The sequence below is a fragment of the Heteronotia binoei genome, chromosome 11, assembly GCF_032191835.1.
Source record: "Heteronotia binoei isolate CCM8104 ecotype False Entrance Well chromosome 11, APGP_CSIRO_Hbin_v1, whole genome shotgun sequence".
NCBI lineage: Eukaryota > Metazoa > Chordata > Lepidosauria > Squamata > Gekkonidae > Heteronotia > Heteronotia binoei.
The window spans coordinates 77,360,988-77,376,985 of NC_083233.1; the positions used below are offsets into that span (position 1 = coordinate 77,360,988).

At 45.1% G+C, this 15,998-nt stretch overlaps 1 protein-coding gene across 1 annotated transcript in view; it reads left to right on the forward strand.

Moving 5' to 3' along the window:
* Positions 1-1,821: 1,821 nt before the first annotated feature.
* The window catches only part of VPS37B (VPS37B subunit of ESCRT-I), a 36,763-nt gene continuing 22,586 nt past the window's right edge, over positions 1,822-15,998 (forward strand). The window contains exon 1 of the mRNA XM_060250134.1: positions 1,822-1,968. Within this exon, the coding sequence (XP_060106117.1) occupies positions 1,864-1,968 (105 nt within the window). The 5' untranslated portion in view covers positions 1,822-1,863. The remainder of the gene's footprint in view (positions 1,969-15,998) is intronic.

Sequence of the window (15,998 nt, forward strand, 5' to 3'; positions counted from 1 at the left end):
AATATGGAGCAGAGGTCCATCAATGGCTATTAGCCACAGTGTGTGTGTGTATATATATTTGGCCGCTGTGTGACACAGAATGTTGGACCGGATGGGCCATTGGCCTGATCTAACATGGCTTCTCTTATGTTCTTATGACCTCCTGATAGCCCTCAGTTTTTGGCCACTGTGTGCCAGAAAGTTGGACTGGATGGGCCATTGGCCTGATCTAACATGGCTTCTCTTATGTTCTTATGACCTCCTGATAGCCCTCAGTTTTGGCCACTGTGTGCCAGAAAGTTGGACTGGATGGGCCATTGGCCTGATCCAACTTGGTTTCTGTTGTTATGTCTTGGGGGCTTCTGGAGTTCTAGTCCCACTCTAGTGGACCTCTTGATGGCACCTGGGTTTTGGCCACCGTGTGACAGTGTTGGGCTGGATGGATCACTGGCCTGATCCAACATGGCTTCCCTTATGTTATCAAGATGGGTAGCCATGTTAGTCTGTCTGTAGAAAAGTGCAAGAGTCCAACAAAATGTGTGGCAGGGGATGAGGTTTTGGGAGTCACTGCTCACTGTTTTGTGTACTATCCAAAAAAGTGAGCAAAAGTTCATCTCTTGCCACAAATTTTGTTGGTGCTACTGGATTCATGCTCATTTCTCCCTGTATTTTACAAACGCCCGTTGTTTCTGATTAAGGGAGCTTTGATTCTCGAAAGTTCACACTCTCCCTTCCTCAAAAAATAAATTTTATTGATCTCTAAGGCGCCCATGGTGCAGAGTGGTAAAGGAGCAGTGCTGCAGTCTGAACTCTCTGCTCAGACCTGAGTTCGATTGTGGCGGAAGCTGGATTCAGGTAGCTGGCCCAGGGTTGACTCAGCCTTCCATCCTTCGGAGGTCGGTCAAATGAGTCCCCAGCTTGCTGGGGGGGAAGTGTAAAAGGCTCGGGAAGGCAATGGCAAACCACCCCGTAAAAAGTCTGCCGTGAAAACGTTGTAGATCGATCCAAATAGGCAGCCGTGTTGGTCTGAAGTAGTAGAACAAAACAGGAGTCAACTGCACCTTTAAGACCAACTTAGTTTTCAAAGATTTCAGGTTTTCACGGCTGGTAACATCATTAGGGTTTGTAGAATCTTTCGGGCTCAAGTGCCGTGTTCTACTGGAGAAAGTTTTCCTTCCAGACGTTTCGTTCTCAGCTGCGGAGAACATCCTCAGTGGCGTTGCAGCCGGAGCAGGCGCTCTGACCTTCTTGGCTGCTGTGCGTTGAGTGGGGCCAGGGCTGCTGGAGAGCTGCTATTTCTAGGCTGGAGGGGGTGTGATGAAAGGGCAACTTAGTTTTATTCAGAACGTAAGGTTTCGTGTGCATGCACACTTCTTCAGACGAGGAAACGTTGTGAAAGCAACGTCACCCCAGAGTCGGAAAGGACTGGTGCTTGCGCAGGGGACCTTTCCTTTCCTTTTCTAAGGTGCCACCGACAAGACCAAAATCTCCCCCTGCTGGCGCTTTCGAGGGGCGCCTTCCCGCGCTTTTTCCTTCGCACCCCCCGCGCGCGACGCCTCAGGCGTCTTCCCGCCTCTTTTCCTCCCCCTCTTCCACTCCGCCAGAAGGCGCCGCTGACGTCAGAGGGGGAGGGTCGAGGGGCGTGGCGCGGCGCCGCCGCCATTCCCCTCCCCTCCCACCTCCTCATGCTCCCTCGTCTTGGCGGTGAGGTCAGAGGGAGGGAGCCCAGAAGAGCGGCCGCGGCACTTCCGGCGGAGCGCCCACGGAGGCGGGAGGGGCCGGAACAGCCTGCGCTTCAGGAGCCCTCGACTGAGGGAGAAGGAGAGAGGAGGCGGCCGGCGGTGGCGGCTCGCCAGGGTCTGTCCCCACCATCCCCGGCCCGCCATGGCGGTGGACGTGAAGCGGCTGGAGGCCCTGAGCCTTCAACAGCTGAACGAGCTGCTGGAAGACGAGGAGCAACTCCAGAGCATGGCCCGGGAGATGGAGGAGGTAGAGCGGGGGGGTTGAAGGAACAGCACCTGGAGGCAGGGCGAGGGGGGGTTGAAGGAACAGCACCTGGAGGCAGAGCGGGGGGGTTTTAAAGGAACAGCCCCTGGAGGCAGGGCGACGGGGGGGTTGAAGGAATAGCCCCTGGAGGCAGAGCGGGGGGGGGTTGAAAGAACAGCCCCTGGAGGTAGAGCGGGGGGGGTTGAAGGAACAGCCCCTGGCGCGGGGCAGCTCTTGTCCCCGTTGCCTAGGGAACCAGCAGTTGGGAGAACCTCTCATCCCCCCCCCCCATGACACTTTGCTTTCCCCCGTTGCAGCTGCTCTTCTTGGACATTGTTATGAGTAATAATACCGAATAGGAAATAACTTGTTTTATTTAATGTACTGCGTTTTATTGTCTCTGATCCCCAGTTATTTAGCAGCGCTCAGGCTGTCGAGGTTCAGTTTTGTGGTTGCGTGTCCTGTCGCCAACTCCCGATCCCGGGCTGGCACGGAAGGGTGCCGGCTGCCTCGCGTGCATGGAGCTTTATGAGCTGTTGCAGTTATTTTATTTGTGCCTTTGTTTAAAGGATAACTTTCTCTTGCCCTTTCAAAGTGACTGTAATACTGAAAAAAACACTTGGATTTCTTTGTCGTGTTTAAAACACAGCTACCCCCCCCCCCCCGATTCTGTGTTAAAGTAATGCTGAAAAGAGGTATTACAAAAATTGATTTATTTTTAATGTTTTTTTTATGTTATGCAGGCATACTTGGGAGCAAATCTTGCGCTCTGTGTGTGTCATGTGTGGCTGTCTATGCTGCTGGTTATGTGGGTGAAGAAGGACCTAAACTTAATTGTCACCCACCCACCCTACCTCCCTAAATACGTTCTTGCTTGTCTTTGTTGCCAGGGTAACACGCTAGAGAAATTATGTTGGGGTAGGGACATAGCTAGATTAAGGGACCTCTCTGCTTTGTAGAATGCAGGATCTGTCGATAGAACAAAGTTTTAGTCCGGTGGTACCGTTAAGACCAACAGTTTAATTCTGGGTATAAGCTTTCGTGTGCATGCACACTTCTTCAGATATCTATCAGTTGCCATACTCTTTACCTCACTCATGAAACATTGTGGGTTTTGGAGAGAGTGGGTGTCCCTGTTGGCTAACTAGCCCTTTCCTTGTGCCCCTCCCCCCAGCTGTTAATCACAGTGGCTGTAAGCCACAGCGTATTCTTGAAACTCTCTGGGGCAGTGATGCTCTGTATTCTTGGTGCTTGGGAGGGCTTCTAGTGTCCTGGCCCCACTGATGGACCTTCTGATGGCGCCTGGGTTTTTTTTAGCCACTGTGTGACACAGAGTGTTGGACTGGATGGGCCATTGGCCTGATCCAACATGGCTTCTCTTATGTTCTTATGTGACACAGAGTGTTGGACTGGATGGGCCATTAGCCTGATCCAACATGGCTTCTCTTATGTTCTTATGTGACACAGAGCGTTGGACTGGATGGGCCATTAGCCTGATCCAACATGGCTTCTCTTATGTGACACAGAGTGTTGGACTGGCTGGGCCATTGGTCTGATCCAACATGGCTTCTCTTATGTTCTTATGTGACACAGAGTGTTGGACTGGATGGGCCATTGACCTGATCCAACATGGCTTCTCTTATGTTCTTATGTGACACAGAGTGTTGGACTGGCTGGGCCATTGGCCTGATCCAACATGGCTTCTCTTATGTGACACAGAGTGTTGGACTGGATGGGCCATTGGCCTGATCCAACATGGCTTCTCTGATGTTCACTCTCTGCTGAAATCTTAAGGCCGCTGTGGTAGGATCGGGTCTCTGTTCACAGTTGGTTTAGGTCGGCTTGGGTTCGTTGTTATTTCCACCCTAGGACTAGGATTTTATAGCAGCTGAAGAAGCGGCAGTGGAAGTTTGTGCTGGAATAAAATGTCAAGTCTTTTAGGTGCTGGGTGATTCCTATTTATTTTAGGGTTTATAGCATCTGTGTGAATGTTTAGGGCACACCCCTGTTTTCAGAACAGTTCTTTTACCTTAAGTGTGGACTTAGCGCATACTTTGCAGGTCAAGAGGTTGCAGTCTGTTGGCAGAGTGGGAAGTGTCCCAGACCGCCTGAATGGGAAGAACCTCTCCATTCAGAGCTGGGAGCTTTGCGTGTCCTTGTGGGAATGAGGGGGTGAGAAGCAGAGAACAGGAGGCTTCCTGTTCAATCCTTTCCCAAGCCCAAGAGAAGATATGAATTACAAGGTTAAATACAAATGAATGGAGGCCTACCCTCTGCCTGCCACCTGTGGCCAGTTAGTAAAGTTTAATACCCTGCAAAGGGCAAAAATGAGTGTACAAATCAGTGGTGTAGTCAGCATCTTCAGTCCGTTCTGGCCAAAACTGAAAAGAAAATGGAAGCAGTTGCTGGATCTTTGTTTCTTTTCCTGAAATAAATAAGGCTGTGTTCATGATTCTGTGGAGCTGTGATGTTCTTGGCATAAGGGGCACTTCCCTAAAAGGAAAGACATCTGGTACCCCCGATCCCATGGGGGTAGCTTGTATTCATTGTTCGATTTAGCTTTGCCTCAGTTGCAGATGAATGTGTCTCTCTTCCTCCTCCCCACCTTTTCCTAGGTTCAAAATCTGTTTCCTCGTTTGGAGTTGACGTCTTATGCAATCCACAGCGTTGTGCAGAAGTATATTCAGTGCTCGTTTATTTGGAACATGAAAATGTTAAGCAAATCTAGTTGTTCCACCTTTAAAAAAATCACTCCCTTTTTGTATTCCTTGGAGACATGATTCTCTGTTTCCACTCCCCTGCTATTTAGCAAAATACAAGTGGTGTTAATTAACCAAATCTACACCTTTCAGATTTGTGACATCTCACTTTCTCTTTGCGTTGCTAGTATTTTTTTCCCCCACCCTGCATAGTTCTCAGGTGAACAGCATGTGATAGTCTTTTCCACCTACTGAATTTTTTGGAACTTGTCAGTGTAGCAGCTGGTCAGATAAAGGGTTTAGAAATCTTCGGAGCTTTGCTCTGGGCTCTTTTGTTTGGAATTCAGAGAGAGAGAGAGAGAGAGAGAGGGTCTCTGGTTTCCAGTCCCTCCTTGGTAACTGGCTAATATAAAACCTCGAAAGCCAGCCTATCACTGGGGGATGCCTAGGCTACAGGTCTGAAAAGTTCTTAGCAGATCATTGTACTAAGCTATAGAAATCTCCACTGTAGCCAAGATTGTATCGAGCTTTCTGATAATGCAGTCCTTGTTTCCAAGGCTATAAGGAAAGCTTTGCCATGGAATGAAACAAAGTTCTTGTTCATAGTTCCCAGTTCATGCAGAGATGAAAAGCCAAAGTGGCTGAAAGATGGAGCCTGCCCTTTTGAAACTGTTTTGTTCCTTTTATGGACAGAAATCTTGATTTAGTAGGTCTTGGTTCAGCCTTACTTCAGATGTAACAAACATCATTCTTGGGGCTACAGATATGTTCCCAGTGCCTTGTGCATACTTTGCGGTTATTTTACAAGGTTCTACTTGTTCGCAGGAGTTCTTTGGCGCATTGATAGCAAAATAGGGTTATGCCTTAATAACAATTAAAGGCTACAGAAGTCTTAAAGGGGCCCTAGAAGTTCCCTCCAACTCTATGATTCCGTGATATGCATACATGGTTGTACTTTCCATTTGTAATCCTTCCTGACACCTTGAGAAAGAGAGTTCCAGGAGAAGAAGCAATTGGCAGCTTTGAAAAAAGTGCTTTTCTTCAATAAAACTTATTTTATTTTGAACGGCCACTTGCATCACATATGCATGTTTACTGAGAAACAGATCCCTTTAGTTAAATTGGGCCTACTCCCGGGTGTGTGTGCTACATTCCACCCGTGCAGTATATGTCTTATTCAAGACATACTTCTGGTCTTGTTAAAGTAATTATAATTAGGATTGTTAAATTAATCAAGCAGGTTCCTTAAGGCAATGCTGCTCTGTAATTTGGTGGTGGAGTCATACCTACCCCGTGGTTTTGACATAGGCACTGAAGGCGTTCCATCAGCGGCAGTACCTTTTAGGTGTATATGCAAGGATAGCAAAATGCTTCAGATTCTTTGGTGGTGGCAATGAATTCTTTGTGTCAGTTCTGTTCAGGGCTTTTTTGGGGTAGAAAAAGCCCAGCAGGAACTTATTTGCATATTAGGCCACACCCCCTGATGTCACCATTGCTTTTCATAGGGCTTTTTGTGGGGAAAGCCCAGCAGGAATTCATTTGCATATTAGGCCACACACTCTGACACCAAGCCAGCCGGAACTGCCTTCCTGTGCGTTCCTGCTCAAAAAAAGCCCTGGTTCTGCTTAAAAAAGGTCAAGGTAGTCCCCTGTGCAAGCACCAGTCGTTTCCGACTCTGGGGTGACATTGCTTTCACAACATTTTCACGGCAGACATTTTACAGGGTGATTTGCCATTGCCTTCCACTGTCATCTACGCTTCCCCCCCCCCCCCCCCCAGCAAGCTGAGTACTCGTTTTACCGACCTCGGAAGGATGGAAGGTTGAGTCAACCTCGAGCCGGCTACCTGAACCCGGCTTCAGCCGGGATCAAACTCAGGTTGTGAGCAGAGTGTAAGATTGCAGTACTTCAGCTTTACCACTCTGCGCCACGGGTCTCTTAGCAGTTCTGCTTAGGGATAAACATATATTTCACATAAACCAGCAGCGTAACCTTAAATTATGGTGAAGCACCGTAGCAATTGCTAGCTCTTGTAACTACTTAGAGAAAGTAGTTCCATGACCAGCGGTGAAAATACACTGATGCTCAAGCAATAGCAGAGTTTATATAATCTGTTGCTATGATTAATGTTAACTTCTGTGTAGAGGAATGTCTGGGACCCCCAGCCAATGTAATAACTTTCCACTGAGATAAGTTCTGTTGTGATCTAGTGCTCCCAAGTGTGCTTATGTGTCTCAAATTAGTCACTTGTGCTATTTTACCTTTTGTAAAAGCATAATGAAGCAGCTTTTTGTTTTCTTGGTGATCTTGGCTCCTTTTTGCCTCTCTGTTGATTAGCAAATACTTGCAGAGGTGTCCTTAGAGAAGCCCCTCATGGGGCTTTTTATCAAATTATATTTGAGAGAGATGAGGAAAAAATTCAGTAAATTATACTTCATGTGTAACATATTTCTTGAGTCATACTGGTGAAAACAAAACTTGGTGTGGAGCCATTTGAATGATGAGGTGGGGTTTTTTTTAGCAATTCCACTCCAAGCAAGTAACTTTCCTCAGTTCTTCCGAAGGTGATAAGCCATTTGGCGATCTCTTGCTGAACCTTAAGCATGTAGACTTGCACTGAAACTATCATCCTGGAATAAAGGTGTAAGTTCACCCCTGTACCAGTGCTCTGTGCTATTAATTATTTGCTATATAAGATTAGGATTTAGTCATCTACACCCACCTAATTGAGAAGAGCCCCATGGTGCAGAGTGAAAGCTGCAGTACCACAGTCCTGAGCTCTGCTCACGACCTGAGTTCAATCCCAGCGGAAGCTGGGTTCAGGTAGCCGGCTCCAGGTTGACTCAGCCTTCCATCCTTTCGAGGTTGGTGAAATGAGTCCCCAGCTTGCTGGGAGGAAAGTGTAGATGACCGGGGAAGGCAATGGCAAACCACCACGTAAAGAGTCTGCCGTGAAAACGTTGTGAAAGCAGCGTCACCCCAGTGTCGGAAACGACTGGTGCTTGCACAGGGGACTAACTTTACCTTTTTTTTTTAATACACCTAATTGGAATAAAGTCTCCTTTAATAGATTATGGAGTTTGGGAAATGACAGTGACTTTACAGCCTCAGATGATTTCTCAGTTCCTTTGCCTACCTTTCCTAGGAACATAAGCTGTTAACAATTGTTTCTCCATGACTAGTTAATATTTAGAGAAGAGTTTTCCTTAGGTTAAAGAGCTTGTGGAGTAGCAGAATAAGGTCTTTAAACTTTTTAGAACAGTGTTGTAACCCCCTCCCGCTACCATTGCCTCCTTATAAGCCATGCAGAATGTAACCGTTATTTGTATGAACCTTTATTTCCTTCTTGGGGTGGTGGTTCCTAGTAAAACCACAGAATTTCAGCTCCTTGTGGTCTCCATGCATTGTGATGTACCCAGGCAAAACTCCAACGCTTTTTAATTCCATTTCACGATCACAGGTTGGTTGAAAAATATCACCTTTTTGTGTCTTGTACACTGGCAAAGGTACCAGAAATAGCTCTTAACACTGTTGATGTGCTAAGTTCTTGATGCTGAGTTTTTAAACTCCCTGGAAGCTCAGGGGATGGTAAGATGGCTTTCGTTGACAGTTCTCTTTCAATGTAGATAGATCCAAGCGGGCAGCCGTGTTGGTCTGAAGCAGTTGAACAAAGCAGGAGTCAAGTTTCACCTTTAAGACCAACCAATTTTTATTTAGAAGGTAAGCTTTCGTGTGCTCTTAAGCACACTTCATCAGACGAGGAATCCAGCACAGTGAGCATTAAAAAGCATTGGAGTTTTGCCTGAGTACATCACAATGCTTTGCTCACTGTGCTGGATTCCTCGTCTGATGAAGTGTACTTAAGAGCACACAAAAGCTTACGTTCTAAATAAAAATTGGTTGGTCTTAAAAGTGAAACTTGACTCCTGCTTTGTTCAGCTCTCTTTCAAGGGAGGCAAGGAGGGAGGAAAAACCAAGCATGTTAAGTTGCCCAGATTTCTTGGCTCTAAACTATAGTTCTTAAACCCCACTACAAATGTGGTCATGTTTTCCTAGCCAACATGAAATTAGGTTTTAAGGCTACTAATTAAGCATGTCTATAACTGCAGGCTGCTTTTCTTTTCTCTTTTATTTACATCAATTAGAGAAATCTGGTTTTTAACAAGCAGGTTTTCTTTTCTGATGCCCTGGGGTTAACAGTACCATCATATTGCACCGTCAGTCCTGGAGCATCCCAGAGCAGGCCCTAGGATGACAGTTGGGGTACGAGCGTCAGGCTGAGAGGATATTACAGTGGGTTAGTCTTGTACCAACACGGGTTTAACTGAATAGTGCTGAAAAGGAAAGGAAGTGGCAAACGCAGGTACAGGGCTAGCTGGCTGCTCAGTGCACATTGCAGAATAGTAGTTGCCGGAAATGAGCTGCAAAGCAGAACTGATAGAAACCACCTACATCAACAGATGTGAGGGGTTTTTCTTTTACGTTGTATGGCCGCTCTACCAGATAACGTTTTAATCCCCCAAATGTAATCTCGTGACACCTAAATGCTTATAGATTCATTGGAGCTCATGAAATGAAACCTCACTTCAGTAGTATATATCCACAAGGACAAAACAGTTTTCCCCGTAAATGTTCCCTCTGTGTAGTTTATCACCAACAAGTTCCATGCATTTAACAAAGCCAGCTCAAGCCTGTGGAAGGTTATGCTTCTTTTTAGCACATTTTTATCCTGCCTTCTTTCCAGGAGCTGAGGGTGGTGAATGTCGGTACTCCCTTTCCCCAGTTTAATCTGACAGTGACCCTGTAAAAGCGCATGAGTGTGTATGTCTGGATGACCCAGTGATTTTTGTAAAGGAGGATTTGAGCCCAAGACTTCAAGATCCCACACTTTGATTGTTGCACTGGCTCTCAATAAGTCTGTTAATATAAGATATACAATCTTTCTTTTGGGCATTTTCTAACTGACATATCCCCACTTGAGTTCAAAATGTCTGACTGTACAGTTTTGTGCTGTTACATATGTTCCTGCTGTGTAAATTCTGCATCATTTAATGTATTGTCTTTACAATGTATATGCTTTGTTTCATTGCTGTTCCAGCTCTGTATTCAGATTTCTACTTGTTTCCAAATCTCTGCAGTATAAACCCTATTGTATTGTTTGCTGAATGTCCCAGCTTGTTGATCGTATTGATTTACACTGTGTAATCTGCATTGCATTGTGTTTGGGTCATCTTGGCCTTTAATAATCTGTTCCCAAAGAATTGTGGAGAAATGCCCTCCACCTAAAAGAACTAAAAAGGTCCCTGCACCCCCCACATGCTCCAGAAGGGATCCAGATAACTTTCTGCCAATAAAAAGGCTGGCAAACAGAAAACTACAGGGGAGAACTATTTGGCTCTCTTAAAGACCCTGCACTCAAGTGGCTAAGATATGCTGGCAGGCCTAGCCAACAGAACATCTCCCAGCTGACCCTCAGACAAGGGTCTCCAAATGCTAGATAGTACCTTTTCCTGGGGAAGAAAAGGAGATCTGACACACATGGGGTGAGGACACAAAGGAAATAAATTCTCTAAACACAAAGGAGAAAGGAGATGCTGGTCGGAAAATCATACATCACGGAGCCGTGGGGCAGTGATGCTCTGTGTTCTTGGTGCTTGGGGCGACTGGGAGGGCTTCTAGAAGGTGTGGCCCTCCTGAGGGCACCTGGGGTTTGGCCGCTGTGTGACACAGAGTGCTGGACCGGATGGGCCATTGGCCTGATCCAACATGGCTTCTCTGGTGTTCTTACGTTCTCTTACACCTGGGCTCTCTTTTGAGGGCAGCCGTTACCATCTGGAGCGAACAGTGGGCAGGCAAACTGGACAAAGTCCTGGTGGCGAAGGACCTCTGAATGCTGTAACTGCAAGCAGTGTTCCCTTTAAGCTGAGTTAGTGTGAGCCAGCTCACAGGTTTTTAGCCTCCGGCTCACACATTTTTGCCTTAGCTCAGGAAGGATGGCCCCAGAGCAAACTAATTGATTCAGCAGCTCACATAGTTTTGCTCACAAGACTCCGCAGCTTAGAGGGCGCATTGGCTGCAAGAGTAAATTTGCCTATCCTAAGAGTAACGTTGTCCTAACCTGTATAGTCCAGGCTAGCCCAAACTTGTCAGATCTTGGAACTAAGCTGGATCAGCCTTGGTCAGTACTTGGATGGTCGTTCATGAAGAAAGTCTAGGATCGTTACGCAGAGGCAGGCAGTAGCCAATCACTCTGAATGTCTCTTGCCTTCGAAGTCCTACGGGGTCGCCAAATGTTGGCTGCAGCTTGGTGGAACTTCCCTCCCAACACCAGTTTTGCAGCTGGATAACACATGTGAAATATGTTTCAGTTTTCAAGTATAAGTTACATTTTTAAAAATTCCTCGAGGCAAAATATTCCATTTAAAAACATGCTTTGGCAAGCAGATCAGAATGTTAAGAACTGCGAGTTCGTTAGATTTTATCCGGCTTAATGGAATAAAACTTCCTCAGGTTTTATTTATTTATTTTCAAAATCTATACCCTACCTTTCTGCCCTCACAGGGGCCACCGAGGTGGCTAACAGATTAAAAAAAAAACACATGATAAAAGTAATATTTTAAAGCCATTTAAATCATGCCTTCCAAACGCACATCATTAAAACAAATTAAAAACAGAGTTAAAATAGAGATACTTGTATACATACATACATACTGCCCTATGGAGGGGGGGGGGTAAAAATTATGTTAAAAGCCCTATCTTAATTAATTCCTTCCCCAGAGACAAAGTTTCCCCCCACTTCTGTTTGTGCTGGTGGTGGTGCTGAAGGCGAATTCTTAACTCTTGCTGCAAAGCAAATAAAAAGCCACATAAACGCTGACTTGTTTTATTGGGTTTGACTGTCTCTCATGAAAACTTGATTTGCCATTGCTTTTATATGGTTGATGGATAATAAATCTCATGCCGCTTTCTAGCCCTAGTCCAGAGAGTCTTAAGTACTCATGACTGGACTTCCTCATTCATGCCAGAGATGAAGCGTACAGTCGAATTGGATGTGTGTAGCTTGCTGCCTTGCCTTACGACGTTAACAGAGGGGTCCGTGTGAATGGATGGATTTCCTGGATCAGAACTGAATATGTTAAGATAAGATAAAGATAAGATAAGATAAATTTATTGTCATTGTTCTCAAAAAAAGAAAATGAGAGCAACGAAATGAGGTGCTCTTCCACAAACATACCAACACATCAACACCCACACAAGGACATATACATAGACCATTTAAATGCATCTAAAAACACACAACCATTCATAACCCTGCATTTAGCTTAACCACGGCACTTGGATAGAAGCTGCCCTTGTATCTATTTGTCTTTGCCTTCAACACTCTATATCGCCTACCTGACGATAAAATCTCAAATAGCAAGTGGCCCGGATGTGAAGGGCCCCTTAAGATCATTTGTATCTTCCTTCTACATCCCTTATCATACAGATCCACCAATGAGGGGAGAGAACATCCACAACTCTTCTGTGCTCTCACCATCACAGAGGCATAAGCAGAGGCATAATCAGAGGCATTAAAGCTTCTCATGGATGTGTCCAGTTTATTTTTATAGTTACTTGCAACCATGAATTAAATTTGTGGCTCTAATATTAGGACTGGAGAGAAGGGCTTCTAAAACTTCGTTATATTAAACAGATGCTGTCTTAGTCAAATGCTAATGCGTCTGTGAATCCCCCTTTTTTTTTGAGAAATCTAATGGAAATGTTGACAGAATTCCTTGCTGTAGCATCTGCCAAAACAAGTTTATAATTATGACTAGATTTGCAAGACTGTGGTGAGCAGCTGGGGTTAGTCTCCATTAGATATCGCATTTCAGAAGGTGGTATATGCAGCCATACCCTTAGCTGCTCTCTGTGGACCAGCATTGTTTCCCATCCCTCAGCTTGGCGAGTTGTGCCTATGAATCACTATTTTGTAGATATCTGGTGATTTTGTGGTGGGAAGGCTGTAATTTTACAGCAGTTCACCCCTTCTTTCCTCTCCCCTCCCTCCTTCCTTCAAATTCCCCTTCAAAACACAGAAGAAGGCGTGATAGAGGGGGGAGGTCAAGGCTCCCTGTTGCAGCTGTTAGCTATTTAATAGGGTCATTACTTAATCATAACGATAGCCAGACTCCCGTCTTGTTCTAAACTAAGTCTAGGCCTGCTATTTAAGCACATCGAGATTTAAACACAGAAAGCTTTTTAATAAGAATGGATTTTTAAAAGGAGAAGGGGGGAAAGTCAGCATTCCTGATATGGTTTGTTTTTTTTTTCTACTATGTTGTTGAATTAATCAGAACAGATAGTTTTGAAGCAAACTTCCATGCAAACTGGTCGGTTGGCCTATCTTTTGCGAAGGGCAGTGTGGTTGGTTGCAGTGTACTCAGCAAGGTTTTGCTTTCTGGCTCTTATCCCTTTGTTCCATTGCTTACTGTTATGGTCAAACACGTGACTGATGGTTGGAAAACTCTTAAGTGCATGCCTCACAAAAAAAGATATTATAGCATTGGAAAAAGCGCAGAAAAGGGCAACTAGAATGATTAAAGGGTTGGAACACTTTCTCTACGAAGAAAAGTTAAAACACTTGGGGCTCTTTAGCTTGGAAAAACGTCGACTGAGGGGTGACATGATAGAGGTTGACAAGATTATGCATGGGATAGAGAAGGTAGAGAAAGAAGTACTTCTCTCCCTTTCTCTCAATACAAGAACTCGTGGGCACCCAATGAAATTGGTGATCAGTTGGGTTAGAATGGATAAAGGAAGTACTTCTTCACCCAAAGGGTGATTACACATGGAATTCACTGCCACAGGAGGTGGTGGCAGTTACAAGCATTGCCAGCTTCAAGAGGAGATTGGATAAACATATGGAGCAGAGATCCATTAGTGGTCATTAGCCACAGAGTATTGATAGAACTCTCTGTCTGGGGCAAGTGATGCTCTGTATTCTTGGTGCTTGGGAGGGGCAACATTGGGAGGGCTTTTAGTGTCCTGGTCCCACTGGTGGACCTCCTGATGGCACCTGGGTTTTTTGGCCATTGTGTGGCACAGAGTGTTGGACTGGTTGGGCCATTGGCCTGATCCAACATGGTTTCTCTTATGTTCTTCAGAGTCTTTGCAGTTCACAGGTTATGTGGATGTTGCAACTTCAGAGTGGCTTGGTCAGCCTGAAACCGCCCCATCATTATCATTGTGGACTCCAGATTAGTTTGAAGCAATAAACTCAGATCCTTGCAAATCAGTTTTAATACTTCTGCTAATGGATTTTTTAATGTGGACCTGTCCCTCTTGTTTCTCACAGTTTGGACAGTTCTGTCGGTTTCAAAATCCAGCCCAGCTTCCCCTAGTCCTTATCTGCTTTCCCGTTGGTTGGCAGCTATCAAGAAACTCATGATGGATTGGTGGTTGGTTAGGTTGCGAACTTGCTTGTATTGGGCACACTTCCTTGACAGAAAGCCAAGTTTTTTCTTGGGTGCAGACCGACTGTTTGCTCTGTGTATCCCTAGAGCCTATTGAATTGCCTCTTTTATTGGCCTGTGTGATGCAGGACCGCCCGTTTTGTTTGTGAATTGTCTTGATGGCAGGCTGCTACTTCTGACATGCTTAATCTTTCCCCCTGGACCTTGATGTGAATGTTATATAAACACAATTATCAAAGCTCTAGCATAAAATTAATGGGGCCACAAATGGGAGAGATGTTCCCCTCTCTATCTGGAAAAGGTTCAAAGAGAATTTGCTTATAAATGACTATTTCAGGAATGGATCTTTAGCCTTTCTGTTTGCACAGAGCAGTCTTGCCGTTACTCCGTTAGCAAAGCAAGTGGGATTATTTAATGATTGTTTAGGATGTAGATTAGAAGAATTCAGCCTTAAACACTGGGGAGAAATGCATTTGGAAGCTCAAAAAGGAGAAATCTTTTCCCTAGTATATGGTCATGGAGATAGATTCACAACTAAATGTGTTAAATAGTATGCTGTTGCTTTTGGTGTTTGCTTATTAATGAGTTTTGGCTATATTTCTGTTTGGTTTTTAAAAAATATTTTATTAAATTTTTCAAAATAAAATTACAAAATAGCTCACCATGCTTATGGTCACAATGCTTACGGTGCTGTATTTCTCATCATACATGGGGAGGGATGGTGGCTCAGTGGTAGAGCATCTGCTTGGGAAGCAGAAGGTCCCAGGTTCAATCCCCGGCATCTCCAAAAAAGGGTCCAGGCAAATAGGTGTGAAAAACCTCAGCTTGAGACCCTGGAGAGCCGCTGCCAGTCTGAGAAGTCAATACTGACTTTGATGGACCGAGGGTCTGATTCAGTATAAGGCAGCTTCATATGTTCATATACTCCATGTTTTGTCGTCAGGACTGTTCCTATATTCTCACGTTACCATTCATTACAGTTGAGCGTTGAACTACAGTGTTAATGTATGTCAGTCTCCTCTAACCCTAGAAGCATACCCGCAAAACCCACAACAACAGTCAGAAATATTACTCATACTCAAATTAACTTCCTTCAGCTCTGAAAACTGTCAGGTTTCTAAGAGGTTTCGGTTTGTGGTGGTTAGACTATTCAAACACCCAAAGCAGGGAAACGAAAGTGACTATTTTTTTAATCAAGAACTGAGAGCTGCAAGGGAGGGGGTAGCGGTAAAGGATTTATTCAGATACGAGGCTCTATCTTTGTTCTCTGTCCCCGCCCTGCTGCTTTTGTGTGACCTTCTTGTGTGGTAGACAGGTTTTCTATGACCAAAAGTTATTGCAGTACTAGCTTTTAGGGCAGGGGTGTCGAACTCATGAGGGCCGGATCTGACATAAATGAGACCTTGTTGGGCCGGACTTGGTCAGGCCATGTGTGCACCTATTTAAGATTAGGTAGCAGGGATATAAACTTTACAAAGGAAACATACAAACACAATTGAAGATTTCTTTAAAAAATAAATAAAACACGCTTAAACATTAGCACATTGGTCTTAAAGGTGCTTTCTTTGTATCTCCCATGGGATCCAAGGAACTGAGCAAAGGAAGCTCTGGCTATTTCCCTCCCTCCCCAGGGGATTAGTGCAGTAGCCTCAGTACAGTAGCTCTGCTGTGCAATTAAGAGAGCCTGGCAAAGCCACCTCTGCCTTCTCCCCAAGGGAGGAGCCTCAGCCAATGGAGAGGTTTTGCTCTGTAGCTCCTGTGCTATTGAGCAAACCTTGCTTAGCAAGCTGTGATGCAGAAGGAAGCAAGAGAGGGAGAAGGAAGCAGATGACAGCCAGTTGCTTGGGGGTCTGATAGGAGCCCTCTGGGGGCCTGATTTG